Genomic DNA, 13155 nt, shown 5'->3' on the forward strand with positions numbered 1-13155 from the left:
CAGCCGCCCTGGGTGTACCAGCTCGCTTGGAATTTTGTTGTGACAGGTGGGGATATACGGCAGCCTTAATGTTCTGTCTTCAGGCTTCCGTAGTTTGTCTTCTTCCAGTGCACACATTTCAGCTCCATTCTAAGCTACAACGACTGCTAGTGGACAGATATTACACACTTTCACTTTAAAGACTTAAAAACCAGCATTTTTTGAACAATCAACTAAATATAAACATATATTGCACTTTGCAAGTGGAGCAGAAACACTTTTCTTGACTGTGTTCCTTCCCACACCATCACAAATAGGCTTTTATAACTGTGCTCCCTTTCAAAAATACAATAGAAAAGACATGCAGGTTATCCACAAGTGCTTGCCACTTTGCCAGACATTTTTAAATAGTGTTTATTTCCTTCCTCATACCCTAGAGTCACACTCTTATTATGTGGAACATCTGCTGTCTGCGTGAGGTGGGAATCTGCCAATTGTTACTTTGCAGTTAGGCCGCCACCTATAAAGTACTGTATACAGACGCTCCCCCTACTTACGAACATTCGAGTTACGAAAAACGGTAGATACGAACATTATTTTTGGGATGTCGAAAAACACTTTGACATTGCTCTAAGTTAGATTTTGTATCGTGTGCACCTTTTTTTTGGAGTACAGGACAGTTCTGAAGTGCTTCTTTCCACCGCTACTGGCATGTAGCGCTGCGAGAGATCACCCAGTATACACCCAGACGAGTTCCAAATGCGGAAGTGGATCTTCTGGAGCGGGAGATTGTTGTGTAGTAGAAAAACAGGTTGTTAGCCAGGACGAGAGAGCAGAACGTGGTCGGGGTAAAAAAAAACGGGTCGTTAGCCGGGACGGGAGATCAGGGGTGGTCGGGGTCAACAAACGGGTCATAGCCAGAGACAAACGGACAAATCAGGAATGGACGGGTGGAAAGCAGGTGACAAAACGGGACTGACGGGAGTCAAAAATTCTTGCCTTGTGAAAACAGAATTTCGCTGACGGACTGACAACAGGCGAGTGAAAGGACAGAGCTTATGTAAGACGGGGAACCAACCAGGAAGCCAGCAGCGGCTGATGCCAAACCAGCAGGCACAGGTAAAATGAATCAGTCATCATGACAATAACAGCTAGTTTTTTTTAACAGGCATTGACATAATATGCCTATTAATTTTTGAAATTATTATTACATACCTATGTTTTATTTTCAAAAGGTTTAGATTTGTTCCACAGTTAAGAATTCAGGCTATTCAACAGTTGTTGGGTGACGTGACACGGCCATTAAGGGGCACCCATTACAACAATGCAGCCATAAAAAATTAATGTCATAAGTTATTTGGGTCAGTGAGACAATTTCTAGTTATCTTAGTATTCATATTTTTCGGAAAATAATATAAGAGCTCAGCCTTAGAGAATACTGTCTTTTTCGTTAGCCTTTTAATGGATACAATAAAACGACTTACTTCCATTTTCTGCAAAATTCCTGTTTCTGGAAGGTCAGGGTTGGTAATTTAAATAAACAGCTTGGCATTGGGGAGAAAATATGGAGGATAAACATGAGCTGCTGTTGCCTGGAGCTAGTGAGCTTAGATCACCGGGACCGGCAGTGACTTTGCTTGCCTGAAGCTCTGCCGAGTTTCATCAAGTTTTCTCAAATATTTTCTGTAATTCATGTAAGCAAGTTATTTTTTATAGTATTACAAACTGTTTGTGCACATTGAGCTGGAAAAGGGATAATAGAGATATCTATTTGTCAATCAAATGCTAAAACAAGCGTTTTTATTACAGCATTTCCGCCGCTATACAATATCATCAACAAATTTCGAGTGCTAAAGACTTAAAAATATTCAAACTTTGCTGTGTTGGTACGTATGATGAGGTCTGTTTCTAAAATAAATGGTGGTCTGCTATTAAGTTGATTTTATGCTTTTGGCTGAATTACCTTTCATAATGCCTTTCTCTTCCTTCAGCTGAGGATGTCGTATGCGAGTCTGCAACACAATACAATATATTTTTGTACTGTATTTATTTGCTAAAAGGCCTAAGGCTTGCAGTGACACTAAAGGGAGAAGAAAAAACATGATGCCAATGAAAATTAAGCTTTTGACTAGAAATACGAAGGCACATGCATCGTTACAATCACTACAGATTAAGGCCGTAATTAATCAACAATCTGGACTGTTAGTAAACATAAGGAGGCTATTAAAGCAATAAATTCTTCTCTGGGCATCCAGCGGCTACTGCACTCGACCAGCTCAAGTCTTGTCACCTCAAAGGTAACTATAATTTCAATTTTCCATCACATCTATATGATTTTATAATGTTATTCATCGTAAAATTCGGACTATAAACCGCGCCTTTTTCTAAAATATCAGCCCTGTGGCTTATGCAATGATGAGGCTAATTCATGCATTTTTTTCTAACGGCCGCCAGGGGCGCCCAAGCGGTAAAGGTAAGAGTGAGACGCGTGGATAAATGTGTCGAGGAAAACACAAGTTTAATACTACTTCACGCTTTGTGCATTTATAAAACTAGCATGAACAGACCCTCGTCATGGAAAAGTGTCAATGGAAAAGGGAGCGCTAACTACCATAATGGGAATAATTTGACGAGTCTGTTTATTTGTAAACTGAAATACTGTGGCGAAACGAAAGGATTACAAATAGCAACGTCTATTAAAGCAGAAATGTTTAAGGCAGATTCTATTTATCAGTCGGTATTATCGTGTGTTTTGGAGTAAATCTTTTACACTGACGGATTCTTAGATTGTCCTTGACAAAGCGGACATTCAAATAGTTTGATGACAGCTGGGGGACGCAAAGGTGAGTTACACCAGCTTTATAGTTTTCGGATACCTTGTTTCAGACTGATCGTATATTTTGAAATGGTCATCATATCGCAAATCCCAAGCGTTTAAGCTTTCCAATGATATGTGGAATGACTTATTTCAGTGACAGGTGACCACGAACAGAAACATTTTTTTTTCTTAAAAAACCTTGTCGGAACGTTAATAGGTACTGTTTTTTTATTAAAAATATTTCTGTGTACCGTCTTTCTTTGTAAATATCTCATGTTTCAATATGAGCACATGCGGATTATAGCCAGGTGCGGCTTATGTATGTACAAAATGTTTTTTTTCCTTTAAATATGTACTGGCTGCGGCATATAATCAGGTATGCTCTTTAGTCCAAATTTCATGGTAAACATATGCACTTACGTTAAGTAGTACTTACTATATAGTATTTTGTTATTTAATTTTACTTTCCAATCCCCACATCAGAACAGATTCATGTCGTATCTCAGGGGTATACTGTACATATATCTCATCTCATCTCATTAGCCGTACCGCTTATCCTCATTAGGGTCGCGGGGGGGCTGGAGCCCATCCCAGCCATCTCCGGGCAGTGGGCAGGGGACACCCTGAACTGCCAGCCAATCGCAGGGCACACAGGGACAGACAACTCATTCGCTCATTCACACCTAGGGACAATTTGGACCGGCCAATCCACCTGAAATGCATGTTTTTGGAACGTGGGAGGAAACCGGAGTGCCCGGAGGAAACCCACGCAAGCACGGGGAGAACATACAAACTCCGCACAGGAAGTCTGGAGCTGGATTTGAACCCACGACAGGTTCCCATGACATGAACTGTGCCGCACAAGCGCTAACCACTGCGCCGCCGTGCTGCCTGCCTGTACATATATTTTTCTTTTAAAAAGTGAGCTCATAGGTTGATTGAGAAATAAAAACAACCACTACTCTTTTACAGATACATTTTTATTTGTCAAACGGAATTTAATTTAGGAGTTGAAGCATTTTTTTTGACTCTACACACAATTTAGTGTCCTTTTATCTGGTTTGAACCAGACCAGAAGTTGTCCTTCATTGTATTTTTTTTTCTAGTTGGACACTCAAGTGACAAGATGACTATCTCTTCCAACCCCTTTGTAGACAACCAGTGATGAATTCAAAACAAAAGTTCAATGTGGAGATGAATGTTATTCGCCTGTACAGTTTAAACTCATCATGCAAATCAGAGACAGATTTCTCTAAATGAAAAAAAAGGACATGATTTGTTTATATCTGATTGACTTTTCATGAAGAGGATGTCTATGGCATCTAATGTACACAATATTATACAACTTTAACTTTTTGCAATTAATTTCTCATTTGGACAAAGGCTTTCTTCCTTGAGTTGAAGTGCTAAGAGTATGACAGACAGAGTGAGCTTGGAGTAATAAAGTAAGTATCCTTTTTCCATTTAAAGTACATATTCAGATTCTGCCAATGAATTCTTAGGTGTTGACACATGCTTTTATCTCCTCTCATTTAGATTTGATCAACCATAAGCCTAACTCCAAATCCAACCTTAGCTCCAACCCTAACTTCAATTGTTACTCGAGCTCTGACCCTAACCCTAAACCTTTCTTTAACCCTGAACATAGCTCCCCAAACCTCATCCTAATTTCAAACTTAGCTCTTGATACAACCCTATCCCTGGGTCCAAACTTTAACTATAATCTGACTATTGCAATGCCTTGCTTGGGATTCAACAATACAACAGACTAGAGCTGTTTTAGAATTAAGCAGCAGTTTTGAAATCGCTGCAATGGTCCGTCTTATTTTACCGAACTCTTTTTATTGTTTCATAAATATTTTTATGGTACATTGAATGTTTTTATACAGCCCTTTGAGTTGCGTGAAAAGCTTTATGTATTTTTCATTTGATCAGTTATGCAGCAGTAGAGAGTTTTTTCTCCTACATTTCTCTCTTAAATTTCAAATATTCTAATAAAGAGACAACAATAGCAACTTGAGACGATCATAAACCACAACCAATTAGTAGGCAATAGCAGTAACTCCAACCCCAACTTTAGCTTCAACACAAGCGTAACCCTAGCGCCTGGTCTTTTTTTTCCCTGTAAATCTAACGACAACCCTAACTTCAACCCTAATCTTAGTTACAGCTCCTACCCTAGCTTTAACCTTAACCCAGCTCCAACCCTCACCATAGTTTCAACCCTAATTCAGACCCTAGCTCCAACACTAACCCAAACTCCGAACCTAACCTTAACCGTTGCTCCAATTCTACCCCTTCGTGTTACCCTAACCACGGCCTTAATTTAAATCCTAACCATAGCTACAATCCTAGCTCTTACTGTAGTTTTAACCCTAACATTAGCTCCAACCCTAATCCTAACCCTAGCGCCAACCCTAATTCAAGCCCTAGCTCCAACCCAAACCCTAGCTCCAACCTAAACTCTCCTGCTACTTATAAGACTCATGAAAAATGGAGGATTAGCATTGATTTCAGTCAATGTGTCATGTCAACACATTCATAAAAATTTTATTTTTTTAACATAATAAGGAAAATTGACTTATTGGACTAACAATTAAAATAAACCATGTTCAATGGCGTATTATTAATAAGATACAATATATCCTGAGCTTTTAATAAATCAACGGATTTATAAAATACGGAGACAGACACAGGAATTTAAATACATAAAAAAAAACAATGATATAAAATATGAAAACTTGCGACCGTGTTGCGTCAGTGCTGCATAAAAAAACTGAAGTGACTTGCAATCAATATTAAGCATTTTCACAATTTTTTTTGAAAAAAAAAATATTTTGATAGACTTGTGGTAGTAAGCAGTCCTTTTATTAACTTGCCATGCAATTTCCTAATCTTTTACATTTAATACAAGATGAAAACATGGCCTCACATATTTGATGACGTGTGTGTGTGTGTGTGTGTGTGTGTGTGTGTGTGTGTGTGTGCGCGCGTGTGTGTGTGCTAATTAGGGATGCACGATAATTATCGAAGAGATTTTTGATATCAGCATTGTCCATTTTCAAGAACAGTATTCCAACTTCATTTTGCAGTTTGACGTAGCATCCTGTGATTTTTTTCCCCCAATAATAATTTCAACAATAAATACATACTTTGCAGAATTCAGACATCATTTTGTGCCAGTTCACTCAAACCGATCAGAGGACTGCTATAATATTAATACAGACCAAATTCTAAGAATAGTCTATAGTGTACTATACATTTTTATAGCAAATTACTAAATACACGATTACGATGACATTTACTGAAATAGAAAATAAATCATATGGTCCTTAACTTTTGTACTGAAAATGTTGAACTCTACAAATAAGTTGATTGACAGTTTGATTGCTACTTTATTTCTTTCTGCAATGTTACAAACATTTTATGTAATTTGTCTATATTTTAACAGTTTTTTCCCGTAAAAACCTAAAAATTAACCTGAAAATAATGCTCGATCATTATATTAAGGTGTTTTTTAATTGTAGTGAGATTTTTAATTAAATATGTAAAAATACGGTATTTATCATATAGTATAATTATTAATGTATATTATTATATGTAATTGAATTAAAATCAACAAAATATAAATCAAAAAGAAAAAAAAATGGAGCAATTGCTGCCATTATTACCAAGTAGAAAATATATATATATACATATAGACAATGATTATTATGGTGGTTATTAGAAGGTACCAGTATCGGTATGAAAAAAAAGGTTATCGTGCATCCCTAGTGCAAGAGCAAAATGGCCGACACTTTGTTTAAAAAGTGACTCTGTACAATAGCTCGCATGGCATATCCACAGTAATATCCCCCCACCACTTAAGTATTTTACAGTCTTTTAAAACAATACAAAGAAGAAGAAAATCTCACGCAGTAAAGAAAGAAAAAAGTCAAAGCATCAAATCATAGTAAGAATCATACACAAAAAAATATGTTTTTACAGCTTGCACAGTTTGTTTTTCCACCACTAGGTGACGTAGGGCGCTCTAAACTTAAAAAGGAGCGTCACTCCTCCAAAGCGCATCCGAGTACTTCGGCGCGAAGAGTGATCCTGCCGTACCACGACCAGGGTAGGATTCGTATGAAGCGGGCCGAGATAGGCGGCTCGATCACGTTCTTTCTGTGCGTGTCGTTGTCGAAGTTCCCTTGAAAGACCTGCGAAAGCAGCAGAAAAAAAATAAGGTCTATAGGTACTCAAAAACGCTGCATAAAATACAATTTTACACTGGTGATATTGCATGTCATGCTAATATAAAGAGAAATCCATTGCTATGGTGAATTCTGAATGTCTTTATTTTCATTGATATCAATGTATCTGAGCAGACAGCACACAGACAATGCTATCAGAATGGAAGTTTGTGTGAGTGCGTGGTGGGTGTGACTGCCTGTGTGCGTGACTGTGACAGGCTTTAAGTTTTGTGTATGCTTTCAGTCAAAGAGCACCGCACGAGTCAATGTGGCCACCAAAACAAACCAATTAGAATGGCGATAGCTAGCTTTTAGCGTGTCCTTACGTTGAAACGAGTTAAAAAAATAAATGGGACTCTGGGGAAAGTCAGAAGAGCACAAAAAAAGGCTTATCACCGGCGGGTTCTTTGTGAATTATTATCAGGTTCGGGATGCAACAGAGGACGCTGAAGATCACGGCTTGAGGAAGCCAACAGCAACACATGATCTGCAAAAAGCAAATACGCTATGCTGAGGCCCACAAACTGGACCCCTCCCACACCTTGGCTGTGGCTAGGAATTCTGTACATAAAAAGTTCTGTAAAAATCAATGACAAAGGGCCTCGCCGGAGTTTACTCCCACTGAAAACTAATCCTTCTTACGACTGGAGGACCAAACTCTAGCATCAGTCATACAGGGACCAAACAGCCCCGATATGACTATCTGGTACACCGTACTCCGAAGTACCTTCCACAGGGATCCCAGAGGAACAAATGCCTTTCCCAAATCCACCAAACACATGTAGACTGACTGGGCAAACCCCAGTGCACCCCCAAGGACCCCGCAGAGGCTATAGAGCTGGTCTACTGTTTCACGGATGGAAATACCACTGCTCTTCCTGAATCCAAGATTTGACTTTCTGATGGACCCTCTTCTCCAGTATTCCTGAATGGACTTAATCAGGGAGGGTGAAAGGTGTGTCTACTGTGGAGTTGGAAGATACTCTCCGGTCCCAGTTGAATGAATGAATGAATGAATGAAAATTTTATTTCGAACATAAAAATAAAAACAGGACAAAAACAATGAGTCAACAACGAAATAATGTCCCACAAAATGTTCGAAAAGGGGTAGTCAGAAGCAGATGCTTATTTTTCCTACCCCTTTATCTTCCCTATTAAATACATTTTATAGATAGCTCCCTCTTGTGTACAATACAACAAAATCTCATGGATATACTTATTACATAGGTCAGATATCAATAATTATAAGTTACAATAATCACATATTTTATACACTAATCTTCGCAATACCTATCCCTCAACGTCATAATGCGCATAATGTCACTGCGGCACCAGTGATAATATCAATAAAAATAAACACAATATTTATAACAGTTGTGATGTGATAATAGCACAATAACAACAAGTTAGCCATGGTTTGAAGTGCAGTATTTCCAGTCTCCCTCATATCCCATTTTCTTCATCTCTGTATTTCGCCAGTAATGCTTTTTTGTATTTAAATTTGAACACATGGATATTTGGACATTGTTTGATTTCATTTTGCAAATTATTCCAAAGTCTGACTCCACACACAGACACACACATACTTCTCCTGGTGGTTCTCACCTTTGGGATTATGAATTTACGACAGCCCCTTAAATTATAATTTCCCTCTTTCCGAGTGAATAATCTTTGTATGTTTTCTGGCACTATGTTTTTGTTGACTTTAAATAACAGTTGTGAAGTGAAAAATTTTATTAAATCATCCAGTTTCAATAAATTGGACTGCATGAATAAAATATTGGTATGATCCCGATATCCTACCCTGTGTATGGTTCTTATTGCACGTTTTTGAAGGATAAAAAGGGGCTGTAGTGAACTTTTGTAATTATTTCCCCAGACTTCTGCACCATATGTTAAATATGGCAGAACGAGAGAACAATATAATAAATACAATGCATTATAATGTAAAAGAACTTTGGTTTTATTAATTATTGAAATGCTTTTAGATACCTTTGTTTGTATGTGTCTGATGTGTGTTTTCCAACTTAGTTTATTGTCTATTATGACCCCTAAAAACTTAATTTCTGATACAATGTCTATTGTGACACCATCCATTTTTACTTCTAAATTTTGATTTGCCTTACGATTACCAAAGAATATTACTTTGGTTTTATTTAAATTTAAAGATAATTTATTTATATCCATCCATACTTTTAGGTTAATTAGTTCACGATTAATACAGGTTACCAAATCCATATAGTTATCATTTGAATAGAAAATGTTAGTGTCATCTGCAAATACTACTATTTTCAATAGTTTTGAAACATTAAAAATATCGTTAATATATAAATTAAATAGCTTTGGTCCCAGGATAGAACCCTGTGGTACTCCACAACAGATGTCCAAATATTCAGATGAAAACTCTCCCATTTTTACATATTGCTTCCTCCCCGTCAAATAACTTTGAATCCATTTCAAAGCCACTCCCCTGATGCCATATCTTTCCAGTTTTTTTAATAGTATATTATGATTAATGGTATCAAATGCTTTTTTTAAGTCAATAAATACCCCGACTGCGTATCTCTTCTTTTCTATACTGTGGGTGATTTCTTCTACTGCATCAATAATTGCCATTGTTGCTGATCTGTTTGCTCTAAAACCATATTGACTTTCATTAATCAATTTATGTTTATCTACAAATTGTTCCAGTCTATTATTGTAAAGTCTCTCTAATATTTTAGAGAACTGAGGAAGCAGAGATACCGGTCTATAGTTTGTAAAAATGTGCTTGTTCCCATTTTTGTATATTGGTATAACTTTTGCTATTTTCATTTGATTTGGAAATGTGCCTGTTAGAAATGATAGATTACAGATGTAGGTCAATGGTTTCACAATGCTGTTTATAATTTGCTTAATTAGTACCATATCGATGTCAAAACAATCCATAGACGTTTTGTTTTTACAGTTGTTAACCACGTCTAAGATTTCTGATTCCGTAACCCCAGATAAAAACATGGTCTTGGAGTTCATTTTTATTAGTGACTCAAATTGTTTACCACTGCACTCTGGGATATTTGCAGCGAGCTCTGGTCCAACATTTACAAAATAACTATTGAAATTCTCCACAACTTGATTTAAATTATAATTTTCACTGTTCTTATCAATAAAATAGTTTGGATATGCATTGCTTACATTCTTTCCTTTTATTATACTATTTAATATATCCCAAATACCTTTGATATTACTTTTGTTATGATGTAATAAATTGGTATAGTATAATTTCTTGCTTGCTCTTAATATTCCTGTCAATTTGTTTTTATACGTTTTATACCGGGTTTCGGCTTCCTTAGTTCTCAGTTTAATAAATTTTCTATATAAGTAGTTTTTTTTCTTACAAGCATTATGTAAACCCTTAGTTATCCATGGATGATTTACAGATTTATTCTTAATATTAATTTGTCTCATTGGGCAATTTTGGTCGGCGGCGCCCTCTGTTGGCTGCGGCTGCATCGGCTCGCTACAACGGGTCAGGTGCAATCGACATTTCGTTCTGTGTACATTGTTACACAGAATGACAATACAAGGAAATTATTATTATTATTGTTGTACTTGTTGGTGAATATTTCCAAAAATATGTCAAACGCACCATCCACATCATCTGTACCATATATAGCATTCCAGTTTTGTTTAACTAAGTCATCATACAGTGATATAATAGTCGCTTCAGTTCTAACTCGTTTGTAAACATAATCCTTAATTGATTCTTGTCTAGTAACCTTTTCATCATATACTGTAAATACTGGTAGGTGATCAGAAATATCACAAACCAGTAACCCGCTGACATTTGTAAATTCCATATTATTTGTAAATATATTGTCAATGAGTGTTGCACTGTGTGAAGTGAGTCTACTAGGCCTTAATATAGTTGGGTACAAACTCATACTGTACATCATATTAATATAGTCATCAATGTTTTTATGGTTGTTTGGATTCATTAGATCGATGTTGAAATCTCCACAAATGAATAGTGTTTTGGCGCTTATTGTTGAATATGTTTTTTCAGCCCAGTTTGTGAAGGTTTCCAGATTTGAGCCCGGTGTTCTATACACACAACTGACTATGATATTTTTCCTTTTTTCATTTATAATTTCTATTGTAATACATTCAAGTAAATCGTCAATGACAAATGACATGTTTTGTAATATTTTCGATTTTAATCTTTTGTGCACATATATAGCTACTCCACCTCCTATTTTGTTAGTTCTATTTACATAGTTCAGATTATAATTATTTAATTCAAAATTTACACCCCTTCCCTCACTGAACCACGTTTCAGAAACTGCAATAACACTAAACGGGTTCTCAAATTGTTGTAAGTACTCAGTGATGTCATCAAAATTTGTGTACATACTTCTACTGTTAAAGTGTATTATTGAGAATTTGTCTTCAGATTTAACAAAGGTATTGTATTCATTTCCAGTATAATATTTGCAATTGTCTGAGCTAGCTGATATGAATTTGTGGTCAGGATCGAAGTCATCTAATCTTGAATTATTGGAGTCAGTGTGATTAACAATGCTCAGTTCCGGTAAATCATGGCCTAATATTTTATGATGGATTTTTTTATTGTGATCTGTAATAAGGGTGTCCATATTGTCAGTCCAGGATGCCATTGTTACACTTCAGGCAAATCTGTCCAGCTCCTGCATTTCTCGAACCCATAATATTTTTGCTTGTTCCGGAGTGCCGTTTAACTTTATGTATACTCTGCAGTTTGAAGTCCATGTTCCTTGTATTTTGTTCGTTTTCCTCAAAAATCGAGCCTGTCTTGCAATGTCAGAGTTTTTTTTGCTTAAGTGTTCATTTAAATAAACATTAGTCCCTTTTAGTTTTTTTCCTTGCTTAAGGATTTCATGTTTCCGTTTTCTGTTAACAAACCTTACGATGGTCGCCTTGGGTCGGTTGTCACCTCTTGTTAATGGGTGGCATGCTTCTATGTCCTCAGCATTGATGGATATGCCTTTTTTACTCATAAAAGCAATGACCTGTTGCTCAGCTGAATCCTCATCAGCATCTGTTGCAATATTTGTATTTGCCACAGCCTTGGCATAGGTCCGAGGTTTGATATCCAGACCGGTGATAATGATGTCATTTATCCTGGTATACTGTTCCAGATCTGCTACGCGTCCTTCTAGTGCAATAATCCTCTTTTCTTTCTCCATGTTTTCGTTTTTTAGGTCTTTGATTTCTGCCATTAAACTCAAAATTGTGTCTTGTTGTCTGGTGACGATATCCATTTTATCCATTAAAAAGCCGAGTGACTTTTTAATTTCCTCGAGTTCTTTATCTCTGCTCGGCATCTTGAAATTTCACGTTCCTCTTACGGCACCGTCCGCTGGTCGCATCACCCAATCGCCCTCTGAGTCTCAAGTTGTTATTTTCGCCGGACTTAGTTTCCCCGACTGTTGGTCGCTATACAAGTAGCGCCGCCATGTTTGCCAGCGTCAACAATGGCCGATCTTTAACGTTGTGGCGACACGCTTTTGGCGTTATGGCGACTCGCTCTTGACGAAGCACACTCAAACGAGCGAAGAGACGATTCGACGCCGCAGAGTCAACCAAAAGCCGAACGGTCGACGAGCAGGAAAGAAAGCGGCTGCGGGGAGTGAAGGCGAGTCACGTCCGAGCCGAAGCTAGCTTGACTGCCGCTTCCCCGCACGGAGCCGACGTCGCCGATACAATCAGTTCTTTAAAAAGGGGGACCAACACCCCAGTCTGCAAATCCAGAGGTACAGTCCTCGCTGTCCACGTGATCCAGCGGAGGCATTTCAAATATTACATGCCCACAACATTCAGAGCCTTAATAAACTCTGGATGGATCTCATCCACATCTGGAGCCTTGTCACCATGGCTCCTTTTAACCACCACACTGTCCCCCAAAAATGCTTCCTCACAGCGAGACGTTTTGATGGAATTGAGGAGGTCTTCAAAGTATTCTGCCCACCGCTTCAGCAGCGCCCCATCTACACTACACGCAGTGTTGATGACACATCGCTTTCCCCCCATAAGATGCTGAATGGTGGATTGCCATCTGTAAATCGTATTGTAATGCCTCGCCAAACTTCTCCCATGCCCCAGATTTTG

The 13155-nt window shown here is 37.7% G+C and overlaps 1 protein-coding gene across 1 annotated transcript in view; it reads right to left on the reverse strand.

Annotated features, from left to right (window-relative positions):
* Positions 1 to 3759: 3759 nt before the first annotated feature.
* Positions 3760 to 13155, reverse strand: part of edil3a (EGF like and discoidin domains 3a) — a 132439-nt gene continuing 123043 nt past the window's right edge. Inside the window, exon 9 of the mRNA XM_088336362.1 lies at positions 3760 to 6996. Coding sequence (XP_088192488.1) covers positions 6847 to 6996 — 150 coding nt within the window. The 3' untranslated portion in view covers positions 3760 to 6846. The remainder of the gene's footprint in view (positions 6997 to 13155) is intronic.

Source organism: Urocampus carinirostris, chromosome 5 (assembly GCF_059441175.1).
Source record: "Urocampus carinirostris isolate Australia breed hairy pipefish chromosome 5, RoL_Ucar_1.0, whole genome shotgun sequence".
Lineage (NCBI taxonomy): Eukaryota > Metazoa > Chordata > Actinopteri > Syngnathiformes > Syngnathidae > Urocampus > Urocampus carinirostris.